This window comes from Hyperoodon ampullatus, assembly GCF_949752795.1.
Source record: "Hyperoodon ampullatus genome assembly, chromosome: 6".
NCBI lineage: Eukaryota > Metazoa > Chordata > Mammalia > Artiodactyla > Ziphiidae > Hyperoodon > Hyperoodon ampullatus.
The window spans coordinates 88,426,386-88,447,050 of record NC_136919.1 but is presented as its reverse complement, the minus strand read 5'-3'; the positions used below and the strand labels follow the sequence as shown (position 1 = coordinate 88,447,050).

The 20,665-nt window shown below is 44.5% G+C and overlaps 1 protein-coding gene and 1 long non-coding RNA gene across 7 annotated transcripts in view; one reads left to right on the top strand and one right to left on the bottom strand.

Moving 5' to 3' along the window:
• LOC307055145 overlaps nucleotides 1-8,523 on the bottom strand; it is a 68,362-nt gene extending 59,839 nt beyond the window's left edge. The window contains exon 1 of the long non-coding RNA XR_013810968.1: nucleotides 8,395-8,523. This is a non-coding gene — a long non-coding RNA (uncharacterized lncRNA). The remainder of the gene's footprint in view (nucleotides 1-8,394) is intronic.
• A 1,604-nt stretch (nucleotides 8,524-10,127) lies between these two features.
• The window catches only part of LOC307054202 (transducin-like enhancer protein 1), a gene marked incomplete at its 5' end in the record, with an annotated part of 87,629 nt that continues 77,091 nt past the window's right edge, over nucleotides 10,128-20,665 (top strand). For all 6 annotated transcript variants that reach the window (XM_079705793.1, XM_079705791.1, XM_079705792.1 and 3 more), the window contains 4 exons: nucleotides 10,128-10,151; nucleotides 10,929-11,029; nucleotides 12,471-12,534; nucleotides 12,649-12,693. In XM_079705793.1, the coding sequence (XP_079561919.1) occupies nucleotides 10,128-10,151; nucleotides 10,929-11,029; nucleotides 12,471-12,534; nucleotides 12,649-12,693 (234 nt within the window). The remainder of the gene's footprint in view (nucleotides 10,152-10,928; nucleotides 11,030-12,470; nucleotides 12,535-12,648; nucleotides 12,694-20,665) is intronic.

Below are 20,665 nucleotides of genomic sequence, written 5' to 3'. Positions count from 1 at the left end.
ACTCGCTGTGGCCAGTGGCTGATAGTGAGTTCTCTGGAATACCAGGATTCAAAACCCAGCTCTCCTACAAGTGACTCTGGGACTCAGGTTTCTGGTCAGTAAAATAGGGATGGTAATAGAAATGCCTTGAGGGTCAAATGAGGTAATACAAACAATAAAGCACTTAGAACAGTGCCTGACACTAGTAAGTGCTCAATAAACAAACAATGGTATGCAGAACTTCAGGAAACGAATAGGATAAGAATCCACTGTAAAACTGGTACATAACCAAAAAAAGGAATCTTACTGACTTTAAAAAAATAATTGGTAACATACGCATAAAATTTATCATCTTAACCATTTTGAAATGCATAGTTCAGTGTCATTAAGTACATTCACACTGTTGTGGTGCCATCACCACCATCCATCCACAGAACTCTATCCATCTTGCAAACTAAAACTCGGTACCTGTTAAGCAATAACTCCCCACCCTTTCCTCTCCCCAGCCCCTGACAACCTCAGTTCTCTTTTCTGTCTATGAATTTGCCTACTCTAGGTACCTCATATAAGTAGAATCATGAAGTATTTGTCTTTTTGTATCTGGCTTATTTCACTAGCATAAAGTCCTCCATGTTGTAGCGTGTGTCAGAATTTCCTTCCTTTTTAAGGTCCACTGATTGACTACTTATTTTTTATACAATTTTATAAAGCTTATATTCCATTTACAGTTATTACAAAGTATTAGCTATTCCCTGTGTTGTAAAATACATCCTTGAGCCTATCTTATACCCAATGGTTTATACCTGCCACTCCTCCCACCCCATCTACCTACTGGTAACCACTATTTTGTTCTCTGTATCTGTGAGTTTTCTTCTTTTTTGTTATATTCATTAGTTTGTTGTATTTTTTAGATTCCACATATAAGTGATAGCATACAGTATCTGTCTTTCTCTGTGACTTATTTCACTTAGCATAATACCCTCCAAGTCCATCCATGTTTCTGCAAATGGCAAAATTTGTTCTTTTCTATGAAGGTCCATTGACTTTTTAACCTACCAATTTTTTTTAAGTTTTCAGAAATTAAAGATATAAATATGATGATGCCTCCACTCAACAGCAAAGGCAAATAACTTCTTGAAAAACTTCCTGGAGTTACCTGGAGATACCCATATCCTTAGGAATACTAATTAGAAACCAGTTTTATTAAGAAAGGTATTATTCCTTGAGGCAGGCTGTTTACATTAATCAACATTTCTCTAATACTTGTCAGTGTTTTGTAACACTTTTTCAAGTGCCAATTGTAGCTTGCCAGTTCTTCTGAAGTGTGGAGACTGCCAATGGGGGAAACCAGAATGGTAACTCTGTCCCCATGGGGCTTTTTCTGTCATGGTGAAAGAGTTATTTTTATCTTTTTCATTTTACATAAGCACTGCTTATGTGGATGGTGGCTAGATATATTGGACACTGTGTAAAAAGTACTGGTTTTCCTATATTTTCATATTTGCCTCCCTTTAATGCACTCAAGTTTTTCACTGGAAGTTGTGAATTTAATCTGTTCACACACAGACTGGAATCTGCTTACCATTGTCACAGAATGTTTCCTTTCAGTCAACATAATGGTGATAGGAAAAACAAAATCATGCTAAATAGCCATGATTAAAGAGAAAAAATTGATGGATGGGGGCATTCCAACTGTCAACCCTCAGATTATGCCTTGTCACTTTTCACAACTTTTTGGAAAACTGTTTATTTGCACATCATAAATATGTGCCTCTGTGATTCTAGATGATCATAATATCAGCATACAAGATTTAGTGCTATTTTCATTTCTTTGTAAGATTAATATTTAAAGCTTAGTACACAGAGCAATAATCTGTTTCAGCATTATATTTCAAAATACTAAGGAAATTTCCAAATCAAACTAACAATTTATAAATTTCATTTCTGGGTTCAAGTGATGAAAAGGTCAGGAGAACAACTATTTATAATGGGAATTAAGAAACTGAAATAAGATTTATTTGCTACTACCTTATTCTTAATATGTAAGCAGTTTTTTTATTTTATGGTAGATTTTCTGGTGATTCGGAGCTTGATGGCCCACAAAACGATGCATTAGAGGATTGCTAATGTAATGTCCTAATTTATTTAAAGATTTCCGTTGTATGTTAATTGATAACTAAGGGACATTTGAGACTGCAGAAAAAAACAAACAAAAATAAAATATCATACATAAGACAAGAACTAAAAGATCCAGAGAAAAATACCAGGTAATACTTTGGGTGTTAGTACAATAGCTTTAACATGATCTGGGGAAAAAAAGAAAACGATTGCCAATTTTTTCGTACTCTTTAAAAGTAGAAACAGGGCCTTCCCTGGTGGCGCAGTGGTTGAGAGTCCGCCTGCCAATGCAGGGGACACGGGTTCGTGCCCCGGTCCGGGAAGATCCCACATGCCGCAGAGCAGCTGGGTCGGTGAGCCATGGCCGCTGAGCCTGCGCTCCGCAATGGGAGAGGCCACAACAGTGAGAGGCCCGTGTACCGCAAAAAAAAAAAAAAAAAAAAAGTAGAAACATCATAAGCCAATCTTTTGATTTATTTATTTTTGGCTGTGTTGGGTCTTTGTTGCTGTGCACGGGCTTTCTCTACTTGTGGTGAGCAGGGGTTACTGTTCGTTGTGATGCGCGGGCTTCTCACCGCGGTGGCTTCTCTTGTTGCAGAGCATGGGCTCTAGGCGTGCGCGCTCAGTAGTTGTGGCTCGTGGGCTCTAGAGTGCAGGCTCAGTAGCTGTGGCGCACTGACTTAGTTGCTCTGCGGCATGTGGGATCTTCCCGGACAGGGGCTCGAAGCCATGTCCCCTGCATTGGCAGGCGGATTCTTAACCACTGCGCCACCAGGGAAGCCCATAAGCCAATCTTTCAACTACGAAGGGAATTTTCATTAACATATGAAGAAAAAGATGTAGACAATGAACCTAAAATGGCTTTCCACTTTTTATCATGAAAAGTTTCAAACATACAGAAAAGTTGAAAAGCCTGCGCGTCTGGAGCCTGTGCTCCACAATGGGAGAGGCCACAACAGTGAGAGGCCCACTTACCGCAAAAAAAAAAAAAAAAAAAAAAAAAGAATAGCTGCAGATTCTATCCCTAAATTCTATAACTGTAGACTTTTTGTCAGACTTGCTTTCTCTTTTTCCACACTTTTTTCCTGCAGTTGCAGACATCATTTGATGTTGCATGTATCACCATGCATCCTCTCAGAACATTCTGTGACACGACCACAATTCTCACATTAAAAAAAAAATTAGCCATAATTCCATATTACCTAATATCCAGTCCACGTTAAAACTGCCCAAGAACATCTTTTATAGTTGCTGGGGTTTTTTGAACCAGGAGCCAATAAAGATTCAGATATTGCATTTTCATCATATGTCTTTGTTTTTAGGGAACAGTCCTCCAATTTTTTTTTCTCCCTCTCACGACGCTGACTTTTTAAAGAGCCCAGGCCAGTTGTCTTGTGAAATGTTCCAACATTCTGTAATTATGTCACTTGACTTGTTCATCTAGGTCTAGACTTAGCATTCTAGAAGCCATGGAGGTATCTGGAATATTCACTTGCTTTCTAGCCCCTTTCTCCTCTCCAGAGTTCACCTGCCTTCAACTGTGAGGAGCACCAAGCGATGCAGAGATTAGCTGAACTCAGCTTTAACCCTTCAGAGAAATTGCTAGCTTCAGGAAGAAAAGTTATTTAAATAATACTGCCAAAAGCAAAGGCTTTTAAGGCCAGAGGAAAGGTGCCCCTGTTTAAGGTTGGTTTCCTAGCAAGTCCAAGGCCTGCAGCAAGGTGGATAATTGTAGAGGGTATTAAGTGGCCAGGGTTTGCTCCATTATGCGAATATGTAGGAAGGAGCCGTCAAAGGTGCTTCCTTTAACTACTTGTTCTTTTGTCTACCAAATGCCCTTCAGCTTCTGTTGAGCTTATTGCTAAACCGAAAGGATTAAAAAAAAAAAAAAGTGTATTATCCCAACTTTTACCAGTCCACATTAACAAATTAACACGTGTGCCATACATGGGCAAGAGATGTAAGCAGGCCTGGAAGGGGCGGTGAGATGTAGAGGAACATTTGTATCTGCACCTCTAGGATGACTTCTAAACACAGGCTATTTTGGACCTACACCTCTCTAGAAGTTCAGACTTACATAAACAAAATTCACCCCGGCTGAGGTGGTGTTCTTCCGCAGGCCAAGTGTTTTTAAAAACATGACTGGCCAGCTAAGAAGTTTACCCGCCTGGTGCCTCAAATTCTCAGTTTATTTGAACACCGTGTGAACAGCTAATCTCCGACAAGTTTTGGGGCTTCAACAAGGTAAACAAATGGGTGGGCTGTGAAAGTAAACACTGCATTTCCTCCCAGTCTCATCCTCGTCTCCAAAATTACACGCCCTCACTCCTTTCGCGAGCCCCAGCCTCCCCCTTCCAAAGCTTGGTCTCTTGTACCCTGTAAAAGTACTGAAATTGCAAAGGAGACATTTTCAATTATAAGTACTACAGTAATGAATTCAAGTACACTCATTTATCATAAAGGGCTTTCCCATCTGTCTCTAAAGTATACTTTAAAAGGCTGTGTATTTGATAACATTAGCACCAAGCATCTTCGACATGTTAATGTTCAGCGTTTTAGATGTTCGCTCCCCCAACCCCCAAAGACAGCATGGTGGTGGTTCCAGAAAGAGCACATTTATCTCTGGGTTTGGGAATGCCTGTGTGGTCTCTTCCTAATTTATTTGCACTCCAGTCCTCGGGGATAGCATCGCAATCCCCCTAGGCAAAAAGAGATTAGGGAACTGGGCTGTCTGCTTCTCCCCACCCTGACAGAGAAAGGAAAACAACTTCCCCAAGTCCCACAAGTTCTCTGGCCACTGTACAAATTGTTCTTGAGCATGGAGGGTTTCCAAAAGCCCTAATTAGCAACTCACAGCAAACATTTCTTTGCATTAGCTAATGATCCGGCTACACTTGTAAGCAAACAGAACCAACATATCTAATCAATGCTGAAAAACCAACCAAATGCCTATTAAACATCTGAATGTAATTTTCTAGTTAGAACAAAATGAAAACATATGCAGGTTCCTTTGATCTGCGTCTTAACAAAGAAATTGTTGATAAAAAAAAGCATACTGGTCAGTCAATGTGTCATTTTCATAAAGTCTGCTCGTTTCTCTTCAAATGCTCCCAGTTTAATTTAGTTGGTTTCCTGCAATCTCTAATTTTACCATATTGTGTGAAACCGCAAGAGATTCTTTGGATGTGATTTTATTTGAGGTTTTACTGCTGCATGGATCTGCTACTGACTTTTTTTTTCTTTCTTCTCTGCTTTCTCCCTTCCACCCACCATGCCCATCCTGCCCTTTTCTTTGGTAAAGTGGTGAGGGGAAAAAAGGTTTTAAAGCAATGCTCGGAAGATTTCTTCTGGACCCTACATTCTTAGGTTTAAGAACACTTCCAGTTAAAAAAAACAAGTCAAATGAGGAAATGTATAACAGCTGAAAGGAAGAGAAAATGACAAAAGTGATCTTTTAAAAATGTGCATAATTATTATTTATTTCACATAAAACAGTAATAGATTTAAAAGATGAATAATTTCTATGATCAGCATTCATAACTTTTCCCATTGTGTCTAGCACCTATACTATAGATAGGACCTAGTTTTTGTAATCACTTATACTATTGGTGAGTTGAAAATTTGATAACTCAGCAACAAATGAATGGAAATATACTCATATATGCATCAATGATACAATAAATAATCTGGCAATCTTTTTGTTTCTCTTGCAGAGGATAAAGAGGGAACTTTTTTCAGAGACAATTTCCTATGGACAAGGGGTATTTAATATTATTTCATGTAAAAACATCATCAACATATGAATATGTTAAAGGTAAAGAAGATTGTGGTTAACAGACTTTAAACAGCAGACCAAAATTATAGATTTTGTGAGTAGGACTATTTTCCTTTAAAAAGGCTGTAGGCAATCTGCACATATATTATTTATTTAAAACATAAGATTAAAGCTACTTGATTGTTTAAACAGCATCATTTGTAATGCAGTTTGATGAGAGTTTTGTAGTATAATTATTACAGCATGACAATCACATAGAAAACATGACCTTGAAAAAGGGCCCAGCCTTCTGTCTTAAGGAGGATGTGCTGTAAGAGAAAGAAGCCATCAAAACCCGACCATCTTCATGCAAACAATTAAAGGCCTTCCAATTTTCAAATCAGTACTCTTTCTTTTCTCCAGATACTACATCATAAGGAAATCAGAAGGCCTGGTGATTCAAACTCTACTGGTAAAGAAGCACTAGTTAAAAGAGAATTTCTAATTTTTACCCTTGGCAAACTAGGAAATATGGTGAGTAGACATGTTTGCTGTGAACAGTTATATTAGAGAACATTTAAAAACAATGTGTTAGAACTGATTTTGAAGGGGATGGGGAGGGGAGAGAAAAAGAAGTAGCAACAGTTTTGTTCCTGTTCTAACTTCTCTACTTAAAGTTAAGTACCAGCGTGTGCCAGTAAATCAAAGTAAAGCTTGGGTAAGCCAGAGAAAAGTCTCAGTTGTCCTAGCTGTCCCAGCATGCACAGGCATATTTGTGGCATCTAAGCACTTTCTATACAATCCTGGAGGTGATTATGGGATGAACCAACCACAAACTGGTATAGGTGGCCCATTCACTACATGATTTCAAGGCACACAGGTTGCCAACGGGCAAAGCTTAGTTGCCCATGGCAGTACGGTTCAGAAAGTTCTGTATGTGGAGCAAGCCTGTTCTCGTCATCACCAAGTTTAACCAAGAAAAGGGGCAGTGCTTCCTTCCTATTCATTTCTCATGTCAGCAAAATGAATAATAGAACCCCTCCCTTACCCCACTTAATGAGCCACAATGCTGAACTTGTTTGAGAATTACTATGGTGTTGTACAGACTGGCTAAAATCACTCCTCTAATTTTTCATTTATATTGATATTTGGGATTGATCCAATTATAGACAAATCAATATCATACATATTTAAGAACTCCGCCAGTGAAATGTATTATCTAAAATGATTCTTTTAATATTTCAAGAAAAAGATCTCTGTAAAAGCAAATCTTTGAATAAATTGTATTTCTGTTTAAATAAATGCGTTTCCATAACTCTCTTGAAAGTAAAATAATGGTAACACGGAGGCCATTAACACCAAGAACTTAAGTATGTTCCAACGTAAGATGAATGCTTGCCAAAGATGTGTCTTTCTCATGGAAGAATTCACCACCATTTGGCTAAAACAGCATTATTCACGTACCAATCACGTGGAAATAGCTCAACTGAACTGCTCTTTAAACTCAAGTATAAATGCGGCAATATTGAAGGTTTTCTGTGGGATGTACTTAGAAAAACAGACAAAACTGGAGATCGACGCACTATGCCCTGTTTATTTAAAATCCTTTTTAAAGTCAAGTTCCACCTCATAAGAATTTTTTCCACGTCCTTTACCCAATGCTTCCCATTTAGCTCCTTACACATTTCTGCCGGGGGCGGGGGGGGTGTGTACCACCCGAACTATGGGGATGGGGTGGGCAGGACAGGTTTTTCAGGTCTCAGTGCTGTTTATCCCATTGTCTCCCTTTGTTTCTAGTAATTGGAAACAGACTCGTGGTCATGTTGCTGAGAGGCCCCTAAAACTCTCAGCAGCCCTCTACTTCCCAACACAACGAAATCAGGACTATCAAGAGAAGGACCCGAGATTTCGCGCCGCGGGCAAAACAACGCATCTGTGACTGGGACGCGTGTGCCTTACCCTGGCAGCACCGCGGGTATCCTTCCCGCCAAACCAAGTCAGGCCAATCTTTTTGCAAAATGGTTTGAAATACTCCAATAAAAACCAATTCCTACCACCTTGGGTGCAAAAGGGGGCGTGGGCATCAGAAGCCTAGTCTTAAGCCGCTGGTGTACGTACGCCAGCCAATGAGTTGCCCATTTATGCATTTTCCACGAAGTGCACAGTCCACTCCTCGTGAGTCCGCGAAAAGGCAGCTCAAGGAAAAACAATCCTCAGAGAAATTTTTGAATGTGACCTCACTTTCAAGAGTAGCATCAAACAAGGGGCCAGCTTCGAAAGAGGCGTTTGGCTCGAACCAGCAAAAAGCACCCACTCTCCCTCATTAGAAACTACGCGGTTAGTCTCTGAGTTACTTTCACTGACATCTGAGGATTTTCGTTAAAGGGAAAGTGAACAAGTGGCAGGATTTTTGCACACTCGAGCCCCCAGGTTCCGCGGCTGCACAGTCGCGGGTCCCTCCCGCTCGCGCGCTCCCGCGCGCTCCCTCGGCTGCCCCACGTTACTTTGACTGACAGCCCAGCCCCGCCGCTCTCCTCACCGACCTTCCCATCTACAGTGCCAATCTCCGCGTCTCGCCGCTTCCCATTGGCTGGTTTCGGCGTCCCGCGGCTCCTCCAGGAACAGTTCCTCACCGAGCCCGGGAGGACGCGGCTGGCGGAGGAGGAGTGGGGGTGGATGGGAGGGGAGACGGGGGAGATGGCGGAGATGGAAGCGAGCGGGGTGGGAGAGGAGGGGGGGAGGGGGAGACAGTCCGTTCGGTGCCGCGCTGCCATAGGCTCTGAGGAGACGTTGCGTCAGCACCCCACGTTGGGTGCGGCGCACGCGATTGGCTGACGCGGGCCTTCCCGCTCCCCCCGACCCGAGCGGGCCCACGTCCCCCGCCGGCTCAGCGCTCGCGCCCCCCGCCCGCTCGGGGCTGGGCGGGGCCGGCGCTGGTTAGCTCCGGAGTGTGAAACCGCGTGTTAATGTAACCGGCGCGAGAGGCGCGGGCGGCGGCGGCGGCGGGAGCAGCGGCTGCAGGAGCGGCAGCGGCGGCGGCGGGTACCCTGTGCCCCGCTTCCCCGAGGCAGCCGACTGCTCCACCCCCACCTTCGCACGGCCGGGCGGGACCCGCGCCACCAACCCGGACCTCCGGTGGCCCTCGGCGACTGAACCCCCGCCGCGAATACTCCGGACTCGCCCGCGGAGTTTGCCCGCCGGGGAGGGAGGCCGAGCGGTGGAGAGCACTCTTGGGCTTTTCCCCACCATCTCGGATGTCGTTCCCCGCGTCGTGAGAGAACTTTGCAGCGAGCTGGAGCGCCCTTTGCGGAGAGGCGGACGAAGAGAAGGAAAGAAAGGGGGTCTATAGAGAGGCTCGGAGGAAAGGTCCGGAGCGGTCGCGCCGGCCGTGCAGGACGAGTGCGCGCGGGCCGCGGCGCCCGGATGCGCCCAGGGCTCGAGGAGCAGCGAGCGGCTGCGGGACTGCCCTCCGCGGACTAGCCCAGGAGGGTTAGGAGGGTTTGTGCAACCGCGGAGAACACCGAGAGCCGGCCGCACTGGGCGTGCCAAGCTGCCTCCCGGCGTGCCCTCCTCACTTTCTCCGCCTCATCGTCATCCCGCGCTCCTCGGCTCGGGTTAAGGCTGCGGAGCGCCGGGCGCGGAGCCTCTGCTGCGGCCGGGACCTCGCACCCCGCCGCCTCCAGGGAGCCCGCGGGTGCCTGGTTGTGGGCGCTCGGACCCGCGGGGGTTAGCCCTGTACACCGTCACGTTTGTTTGTGTGGGGTTAGCCCGGAGCGCCGCGCCACCTGCAACTCGCCGGCGGCCAGCGCCGCGGGGAAAACCCGGAAAAGAGGCGGACCCGGAGAATAGCAAAGGAGAGCAGCCCGCCTGGATTTGTTTGCCCGGGACGGGTGCGGCGCACGCGGATCGCCGAGGGGAGCGCGGCGGGAGTCACCGCGCCCCCACCTCCCAGCACGGGAGGCCGAGGGCCGCGGATTGGAGCGTAGCCCCCACGCCCTCTTCCCGAGTGCCGGCGGCGTCCCGCAGGTTTTTGGTGCAGCCGGGCGCGAGTTGCTCCGTGATGTGGCCCTGAGCGCGGGAGCCCGCACCGGCGGGAGCAGGAGCGGCCCGGCGCCGAGTGGCCTGTGCGCCCCGCCGAGCGCGCCTGCGTGCGTGGCCAGCGCGCTACCCGCTTTTGCCTGGCTTCCCGGCTTAATTTTCCTCAGCGAGATCAAAGTTGGAAATTGAGCGGAGAATTGAGTTGTCCGGGAGCAGAGCCGCGGCCGCCGCCAGAGCGATGTTCCCGCAGAGCCGGCACCCGGTGAGGCGCGGTCGGGTGGCTGAGTAGGGAGCAGGGTAGTGGCGGGGGGGTGGGTGGGCGCTATTGCTGTGGGTGAGGAGGTGGGTGGCTGCTGCATTCTGGCGGAGACCCTGGCCTCCAGGGGTGCTAGGCTTGGGAGGTCCCGGGCCCTCCCCTCCTGTGGTGGGGAGTGGACTGAAACTCAATTTCCCCCCTTTGCTCTGGGCTCCCTCCTACTTGACGTCTAGACTGGGCGGGCGGGGCGCTCGGGGAGACTGGGGTTTCTACTGCGGCCACATCCTCTCCCTTCCCCGAGACGGGTAGGGCGCCCCCCCTTTGTTTCTCGTCTCGCCTATTTACATGTCAATGCGGCCCCCGTTCCGGCGCGCCTGGAGGTGGCCCCGGCGACACTGGAAACGAGGAGCGTAAGGGGGTTTTCTCCTCTGGTGCCCAGGGTCATTATCGCCCCGGTGAGGCAGAGGGCGGCGGTGTCGACGACAATCTGGCCAGGTGGCCGGGGAGCTCCTGTCCCTTCAGCCAGGTGACCCGGGCGCGCTTTCCTGGACCCGCCCTGGAGGTTGGAAGAGGCTCCAAGCCTCTTTAGAAGCTTCGGATCTGGGAGGGTCTACCTTTCCTCTCCCCAAAGTGAAGCGCAAACTCGAGTTTGGGGCTCTGTTTTCCGCCACTTCTAACTTTATTTTTTGTTTATGTCCCACCCACTCTTTCGTTCTCTGACTTACTTCTCTATCCAACCGCCCTCATATCCGTCCCTCGGTCCCCCTCGCTGGTCGTCCCTAGACGCCGCACCAGGCTGCAGGCCAGCCCTTCAAGTTCACTATCCCGGAGTCCCTGGACCGGATTAAAGAGGAATTTCAGTTCCTGCAGGCGCAGTATCACAGGTGCGTGTCCGGCCGCGCCCGGTGAGCGGTCGCCCCGGCAGCTCCGTGCCCCTGGTGGCGGCGGCGGCTGTACTTAGTACTTGCGTCCAGGCGGTGGCGTGTGGAGTCGCAGTTAAGACCTGTCATTCACGATACCCCTTTTCCCGGCTCTTCCCGGGCCGCCTCTTCTCTTGTCTCCACCTCCTCCCATTGTTTCCCTTTTGCCCGTTTGCTGCTGTTCCAGGGAGCCTTTTTTCGTGTATTTAGGAGTTGCATGAGAACTGTCAATATTTGCACTTCATTTATTTATTTTGCAACAGGCTGAGCTGAAACCTTGGTTCAGTCGATGCCCCAGCTCAGGAGTACAGGTTCAGGGAGGCAAAGCGGGTGTTGAAATCACTGTTGGCCATACTAGAATTGAGTTCTTTGAGGCAAAGTCCATTATGGAGGGTAGATGCTTTCAGCTGTGCCCATTATTAGCGGTGGTGAGGGGGGCGGTGGGGTGGATGTGTGTAGAGGGAAGCCCACCTGCTTTGGCTTCATTCTGGATTGGTTTGGGTAGGACAGGGCTTGGAGTCACATTTATAGCCATCTCAGCTTTAGCGTCTTCATCTAATGAGAGCTGCTTCAGAAAATTTATAAATGTAAACTATTTGTAAAGCACCCTGTCCATAGTGGACTTTCTAGAAATGTTAGTTTCTTCCCGTTTCTATTAAGTTTTAGCTGATTAGAGCGAAGAAATAACTGTGTAATGACAGTTTTTATTTTTGTCACACTTGAAAAATACAGATGCTTGGGTGTGAATTTTCTTATTTTGCAGAGGCTTTGTGATTATTAGCCTTTTGTCTACTTGAAGATAATAATCTCTAGAGTTTGAAGCATACCTGCCTACTCTATGTTTACCAAGCAGGGAAGACTTCAACCTACTTAATTGCAGAAGCTATGTAACATGTTTTGGCAGGGAATTAAAAAACAAAGGTTTTAAAAGGGACCGACAATTGTAGAAGTAACTTTACAGGTACAGTTTTCAAACCTAGAGACTATTTGAGTTGGCAGAGATGGCCTATGCCTGAGACTGAAGGTTGTGCAAAGGCCAGGTTTTGGTGAAGTCCAGGGAAGCAAACTCTGATGCAGGGAAGCAAGTACGAGTGAACAGATGACCAGGAGGAGAAATCAGTCTTCTGAGTAGATCAGAGGTTTTGAAAGATTTTTTTCATTCTTGGCATGAGACCAGGTCTGTACCAAGAAGGAAAAGAATAGTTGCTGAGTGGATACCTTGTACTGTTCACCGTATTCCTTTTTTCCCTATTAAATGCAAGGACAAAGCTTTTGGGTGTTTACCTAGATAGTTTATGGTTTTTCCAAATTGGTCTGTGTTTTTACTTGAAGTGCAAATATGTGAGGCAGATGTTAAAACAAGTGACATAATGTTTGCATTAAGTTGCCTGTTTTGTTTTCGTAGCCTTAAATTGGAATGTGAGAAACTGGCAAGTGAAAAGACAGAAATGCAGAGGCACTATGTGATGGTAGGTATCAAAGATTAGGCTTTTTTTCCTTTTCATGTAATATTAACAAATATGGGTTCTCGGCATTACAAAATGTGAGTTAATGAAATACTTGGTTCTTTTTTCTTTTTACAGTATTATGAAATGTCATATGGATTAAACATAGAAATGCATAAACAGGTAAGCTTTAGCAAAATCTCGAAATGAGAAGTAAGTCATGATTTTATTATACTGGCTTTGTCCTCAGGAGTGGGGGGGATTTGTATGGCATTTTTCAGCCTTGGTTTCCCTTCCTGCAAATTGGTGGCAGTATTCTGCAGCAGGAGCTGCTTCTTGACAATTATAGAATGTTTAAGTTACTGGGTGAGAGGTACTTTGGAAGTGTAAACTAGCCTGTTTATAGGCAGGTAGGAATTGAGGCTCTGACTTGACTTTTCTGCCTGGATACCTTTATTTTCCTCTTGAAAGATCTGGGTATCCTGTAGAGTTCTGAAGTTCATAATAGCTAATGTTTTTATGCTGATTTGGAAAGAAGTGTGAATCTCTGTGGAAAAGAAGGGTATTCGGGAGTGTCCTTATTCAGGTTAAACAAGGTATATGACTAACTGTGGAGTTCTCCCTATGCTTTGGGGCTACAGAAAGCGACACTCAGGATCAGTGGCTTATTAGCAAACCTCTTTTTGAAAAATGTCTCAGTTGATGCAGGTTTGGAGGTGAAAAAAGCATCCTTTTATGACCACAGCATATGTTGGGCATTGCTTCAGTCCTAGTGGTTTTAAAAGCATGAAAAGATTAGTGACTGGAAAGCTCGAGAGCTATGACTACGAGTTTGCAAGTTCCCATAAAATTCACACTTATGGCTACTATAATGGTGTATAAAAAGAGTATTGAGCGGGAACAAGGCACTAAGGATCTCATAAGAGAAGAAAAGCTAAATGATTGCTCAGCCCAAAGGACCCTCGATTGAGTAGTCATTGTCTGCCAAAGAAAGCATTAATGGCAGGGTGTAAGTATTTTGGAGATATGCTGACATTCACTTTTTCATCAAGACTCTGGTACAATAAGTCTTTTAGAAATCGATTGCCTCTTAAAAAATTATCATCAGATGAAGTTGCACAGTTGGACACATTTCAAAGTGCAACAATACAATTCTTACTTGATGTATATGTGCTATTTCATCTCAAACCCTTGTTTCATTAAATTAAAGAGCATGGCTGACCGGCAGGGGCACGGTGGAGAAATTGATTAGTTCAGCCTTCAGATGTCCCTTATATTCAAAGACTTTCATTAAGCAAGTGTGTTTCAGAGTTGAATTCTGCTTTTGTAACTCTGCGTTCTTTGATTTTTAATTCATCATAGATTTCATAATGTTAATTTATCGTCATGTACCTTAGATCTGTTCTCAGTTATCTGTTTGGAAGGAGATAGTTAAGTTCAGGGCCTTTCATTAACAATGTAATTGGGCCTTTAAAAGTGCTGATTTTATTCTGATTTGCGAAGATGGTAGCCTAGTTTATGTTGGGTTTGTGCCTTTGTTTCTGTGTGCTTAAATGGCTGGTGCCTGATTGAGGCAATTGTAACTTGTTGATAGTAATTAAGCTAGAAGATATATGGTGATTTAAATTAATTATGCAAATAGACTTGGTCAAGGAGTTCTAACGTGCCACTTTTTTTTTTTAAGTTACCCTACAGGCACATTTTTTCCCCCAACAAATATTCTGGAAGGGTAAGAGGAGATTGAGCTTTCTCTTAAACTCATGAACTCAAAGGATTTAATAACCTCACCGACTCCATACAAGGGAATGCCACCTCTATGTGATGTGTGCTGGTGCTGGATTTATTGGGGGAGCTACAGGAGGTGTGAAATTCTTCTGGGTTCCTGTAGGTTGCTTGGTGGAGTGACCTCTTCTTTATCGCATAGGAAGAAGGAAGAAGGGGCGAGGAGGGTCAGGAACCCCATGGTGTGAAAATAGTTTTCTAATGAGTTTCCGTATTCCATCGGGCATTTGTGGGTATGTATTGTCTGTCCATGAGCCAGTGTGCATTAATAATATGCTTAGTAATTTGAAAGATGTGAAAAGCTGAGAGACGCTGTGTTCTTCATAGTAGGATATTAAGCCCCCTGAAATTTAGTTTATATTGTAAATGCTGACAGACCCTTAACTAGAGTGGTATGCAGAACAGTGCTGTAATTCAGTTTAAAGTGGCCTTACATTTGAAAAACATGCTTCTGAATGTCACACATTAATAATAAGTTCTGAGGAGGCATTTGGTGCAGCTAGTAATCATAATTCTTATTAAAACTGGTGACGTCTGGCCCCCAGGGTGTAGCCAGGCTCAAATTGATGCTTTTTGCCGCCTGATCACCAGCATGGCCTAAGTGCTCATTATATTGTAGAGAGGGCCTTTGGAGCTCTCATTAGATTTGACAGGAATTCTCTCTAGGGGGAAACTGGGCATTAGCGAGACTCCTGACAGGCTGAAATTAGTCCTGCTTTATGGCTTATAACCAAATGCTAGCAAGGCATCATCAGGGGACAGAAAAAATTGTCATTTCTGACAACATCTTTGTTACTGAAAAAATGCAGTGATGGGGAAACTTTCCGCGGAGAGAGCTTTAATGTTGTTAAGATTTGTCTCCAGTGTGATGACCGCTCTCCTCCCCACCTTTCAGCGGCTTTGTTGGAGGAGTGAGTTTGAGAGGTTTCAGTGTCAAATCTCACCACCGACTTTTCTGTGTGGAAGTTTTAAAGTGGAAGTGCGTCCAAATCAAGAATGGTATAATTGTGGTTTCCTTACTTGGTTTGGTGCCCGCAGTCTGTGTTTATGTTGTGTCAACACTTCCTGATAAGCCTTCCCCTCACTTTCTCTGCTTCTATTTGTGGCTGGTTACCGAAAAGTCAACGAAATCAGGATGGTCATGGATATTTAAATCTTTAATTGTAGCATGAAGACAAAAATATTTTTCCTTTGAGCCTTTTATAGATTCCTGCCTGTCCTCTTTTCAGGTAGGTCGTGTAAACTCTAGATATCTCTATACAGAGAGGTGGAGACTTTTCATGAAAGATGGAGCAATTCCGATACCACCAGTGTTAGGGTACATGAAAAAGTAGCAGGTTAACGTGAGTCTAATTGCGTTTGAGGGCTGTGCCTAGTGTGTTTGGTAGTGTGATATTGAAAGTTTTTTTTCTGTCATGTGGAGTGGTATTACCTCCTTTGATATTTTGGGGAATAAGATGCACTGTAAGTACTTATATAAGCCTGATTTATCCCACTTGTATACCTTTTCAGCACACTGACGAAGCCGTGCCATGAGTTGTCATTGGTGGCAACTTTGTACAGCACTTAGTTTTCAAAAGCGATTTGCCTCGTCCTGTGAAGTAGATTGGGTGGTAGGTGTTAGATTGGGTAGGTGTTTTGCTCTGCCTGCAACTTTGGGTGCGTGCTCAGAGTCTGGGACTTGTCAGGGCCAAGCATCTGTTGAAGCTTGAGTTTGGCTCACCTGGTTCCCAATTCAGCGCTTCTTCCCTATCTCCCTCCTCCCCCACTGCCACTGGAGCATGAGGCCAGTGGTGGAATCACCCTTGGGCCTGTGCTTAGCGACCCAAGTCTACCCCACTGCGTGCGTGTTCTCAGTGTTTGTCTGTTTTGATCAGCTTCATCATTTGTGAGACACCTTGGGGTGAGCCTCATGTTCTAAAAATTAGGAAAATCAGCATTACTGACTGGTCTGTGGGGACCACAGCTGTGGATAGGTAGGAAGTTGTAACCAACTGAGCAGTACTGTCCGCAGGTTAAAATGGGTCGAAGAACCAAAGAAAATTTGAAATGTGTTATCGGGGCTCTGGTTGAGCCCCAGCAATGCAGTGAGTTTGATCATTTACTTTGCCTCTCTGTGTCTGTGTTCTTCTGAAGGCAGGCAGTGAGTGCTTAGGGCTCTCGGGTGGTGGAAGAATTTAAAAATAAATGAAAGGACTAGCTCTGAAAGGAAAGTATTCTGCAATCCTGATTGTGGGGTGGGGAAGGAGAGGAGAAAGAGAAAAAAAACCAGACGAGAGCTGAACATTTCCAAACTCTGTGTGATAGTTCAGCAAGCACAGTGTCTCAGACCATATAAATTTTGCAGTGAAACTGCTTTCACAGTTTTGATGTGTGCTTTAAAGTTTCTCTTTAGAAAGAAATTGTTCTTTAGTAGTGTTTTAAAAGTGTTAAGGTGGAACTGTTAGGGATTCACCTGTGGGTTAATTCCTTAGATGTGACTCTTACAATTTTTACCTTTTACCTTTCTTCCTGTTTTTAAACCATTGGGTTTTCAGTCTGCAGTTTCTCATTTTGAGATTTTTTTTTTTAAGTCAGTATCTCAGAATGGCACTGACCAGCTGGAGTATAGGAACTTAGAGTTAAGCTCCACCTTGTAATACAAAGAAGGTAGCTGCCTTCAAGGTTGGAGTGGTCCCCCACTTGATTTCATTAGCCAGGCCTGTCCTTTACAAGTAGGAGTTAAGAGATAAAGCTCCCTGTGTTTAGAACCTAGATTCCGAGGTGCAGGATTAGCCTTTGTTTTTTATTGGCAAGCGGGGCAGATTCTTCACTCCTTAAGCAGCACCCTCCTGACCCCTTCCACAGCTGGGCTAGTTGCAGATTTCTGTCCAGGGCCTGGCCTAGGGTGAGGTGAGTGGGGCCTTTGCCTCTGGCACAGAGTTTAAGGGAGGTGTCAAAAAGTTTAGCACTCAAGGTGAACAGTATTTTTAAAGTTCAAAATTAAAACCAAAAAACCCATGAGGAACAAAATATCAGCATTTTATGTAAGGACAGGATGGAATAGGGTCCGGTGAGGCCAGGGAGGTGTTGGGTCAGAGAACCTCCCTCCCCTCCCCTCCCCTTTGTTCTGCCATCTCCAGAGGGCTGGGTTGAGGCCGGAATGTCCCCGCTGATCTCTGGGATCTACCTTGGTGTAAGATAGAGTGGGTTAAGGTCACTTATTTAGGGACTTCAGTTAGTGACTGGGTGAGTCATTAACAAGTTGCCTGGTCCTGGTTTTCCGCTCTGTAAAAAGGGTTAGACTAGGCAGGCCCCAAAGTAGGGCTCCTCTCACCAGAGGGGACTCATTCCTCCAGAGGCATGAGTCCCCGCCAGGCTTCGGAACCCAGCACCTTGTGTGTGTCAGTTAAGGAGAGTCTGTCCAGGGGGCTTCAGATGTTCCTCCAAATAGTGTTTATTAAGAAACACAGAAAGGAAAATCTGTTCCTTTAGCAAATATTTAAATAAATCATGTTGTGTGGTAGTTACACTAAAGATACATTCAGTTACTTACGGGCTCCTGGAACCATTTTGAGTTTCGCTAGATCTAAGTCTTCAGCTTTTCTATTATTAAACTTCTGTGGTCTCTAGAAGTGGATTAAACTAAGAAACTGACTGGACTCTCATTAAGGTTTGGTTGACTCAGTCATGTCCTGTGCCCCCCCCTTCCTATCCATGATGCTTACTGTTGCTTCAGGATTTTAAAAATTGAAATTCTCAGGACTAGTACTTTTAATGTGGAATATTTGGTGTAATGGTTTTTAATTAAACTTTAGAGAGCTGTTTTGGGAAGTTGGCTTATTAGACAAGATTAGGCATTTATAGCTTCAACATAGTGTTTGCTAATAGGATTGGTGAGTTCTGTAGTGAGAAGTGTGCCATAGGATTGTTCCATGAACATGGCTTGATGTTTGAAGTAGAGTCTGTGTTTGTGGGGGGGTGTGGGTGTAGGCGTGGGCCCTCAGGTGTGGGAGAGATTTTCTAATTTTTTTCTGAGGCATGGTTTGATCAGAAAAATGAAAAAAGATAACCAAAATTTTAACATAAGTTAAGAGATTCATATATTACCATTCACTTGGTAAAGAAAAAATGGTCTCTAAAATTGTTTGAAAAACCACCATGATTACAGAACTGCTCAGTTTATAGATCACCCAGTCACCATAACACTTTTTGTGAAACTCCAAGAAACGTTGACAAAAAGTTTTAACCTGTGATTTCACACAAGTCTGTATTTCATTATTTTGCATTTCAATTTTTAGTAACTACTAAGTTTTTAATTGTTTGTCTGCTTTGAAGCAACATATACTCATAACCATGAGAACATTGTTTACCCCCTTCCCCAGCATGTTTTCATACTAGGTATAACAAACACTTTTTTTTTTTTTTTTTTTTTCCTCAGTACGTGGGTCTCTCACTCTTGTGGCCTCTCCCGTTACGGAGCACAGGCTACGGACCCGCAGGTCTAGCGGCCATGGCTCACGGGCCTAGCCGCTCCGCGGCATGTGGGATCTTCCCGGACCGAGGCACGAACCCATGTCCCCTGCGTCGGCAGGCAGACTCTCAACCACTGTGCCACCAGGGAAGCCCAACAAACACATTTTTTTAGTTTTTCTAGTAGTATTATTTGCTACTTAGTCATCTTTGACCACAAAATATGTTCGCGAGAAAAGGGTAGTGTGAAGCTTATTTTGGGTATAAGGAAAAAATAAGCTAGAAGAATTCTGTGCGTTGAAATCGATTTTTTCATCTGCCAAATAGAGAAAAACTGCTATTAAGTGTGGTAGGTGTACATTGCTGTGCACGCCAGAAGGGTAGTGCACCTATTTCCAGTAGATACTCATTAGATAATCATTATTCACTTGATAAAGCGGAATCAGTTGTCTTTGAGAATGTAGGTACATTTGAACTTCTGTGTCCAACTCATGCAGTTTGTTAAACCGCTGAAATACATGTGGTACTAGACTGGGTTCTTTGTTTTGTTTTGTTTTGGCTGTGCCACACAGCTTACAGAATCTTAGTTCCCCAACCAGGGATTGAACCCATGCCCTCAGCAGTGAAAGTATGGAGCCCTAACCACTGGACCGCCAGGGAATTCACTGGACCGGGTGTTTTTGTTTTTTTTTGTTTTTGGACTGGGTTTGATATTAGTGTCATTACTGGTCTGACTAGCTTATTAGTATGTGGTATTTTGTGTAGCCTGTCAGTAAAAAGTTTAAAAGCATATCCCCAGACTTGTTTACTTATAATTTATAAGTTCTATAAATATGTTACTGTACTGGTATGTTGTATACATGTATAATACATGGAAATTGTAAATGAAGGGGTTAAAATCAAAGTTCTTATATTCTCAGTGCTCCCTGTTGGCTTGTCCAGAGTGGCCCCGGGACACCCCCCACTCCACGGTCAAGACCACTAGTCCACATTTTAAACAGTCTTGGAGCGCTCGCCCTGGAAGGGAACACCTTTAAGGTGGTGAATGCACAATTCCTTTAGGGGCTTGGGTCTTTTGGCCTCCTAGGTATGCCCGTTTTTTTCTGATTTTGACTTCCCACTCCAGTAATTGCCTCTTTGCCCATCACTCACAGCCTTGTGTAGCTGCCTCTGGTTATTGTCCCTGCCAGTCTTACTTGGTTACCTCTGTCCTCTTCCCTCCAGGCCCTTTAATCCAGCCAGATGGGTCCCTCCTTCAGACCTAAAATATGTTTTATGTTTTTCTATTTTCCTAAAAGTCCAAGCTATTTTGTCAGACTTCACATGGCCTCCTTCAGTATCCTTCAAGGTCTAGTTCAAATACCAACACTGCCTGTTTACTTCAAGGCCTTCCATGGCTGCTCCAACAGGAGGCTGTCACATCGCTTATTGTTGCTCTGATTTTTGTAGTATTGTTTTTTCATGTGCCTTTTTCTGTTATTCCAGCTGTGTTGCAGTCTGCTTGAGGCTTGAATTTGAGACTTGCATCTTCCCTTCCCAGTGAGCTCGAGTAGGCATTTAAGTAGCATTTAATGTGCCCCTTAGGTAGAGTGGTAGTTGTCACTGTTTTGGATCCTGAACCCATATGAAAATCAGGTGAAAGCTGCTTGGCAAAAAAAAGTACACATTTTAATACACAAGGTAGCTTTGCCCGACAATCTTGGATGTTTGTGGACATCTTAAGATCTTTCAGCAAGTCCTTGGAATCCAGATTAAAAACTTGGATCTACAGTACCAGTATGGCTCCTTATGCTACAGTTAAGAATGAAATGTTTGGTTTCACTAGATGTTTTATAGGATTACAGTTCTAATCTCATCCAGCCACTTTTGCTCAGTTGTTTTTCTTTTGGAAAGTGATTTATAGTCAAATATCCACTGAGGC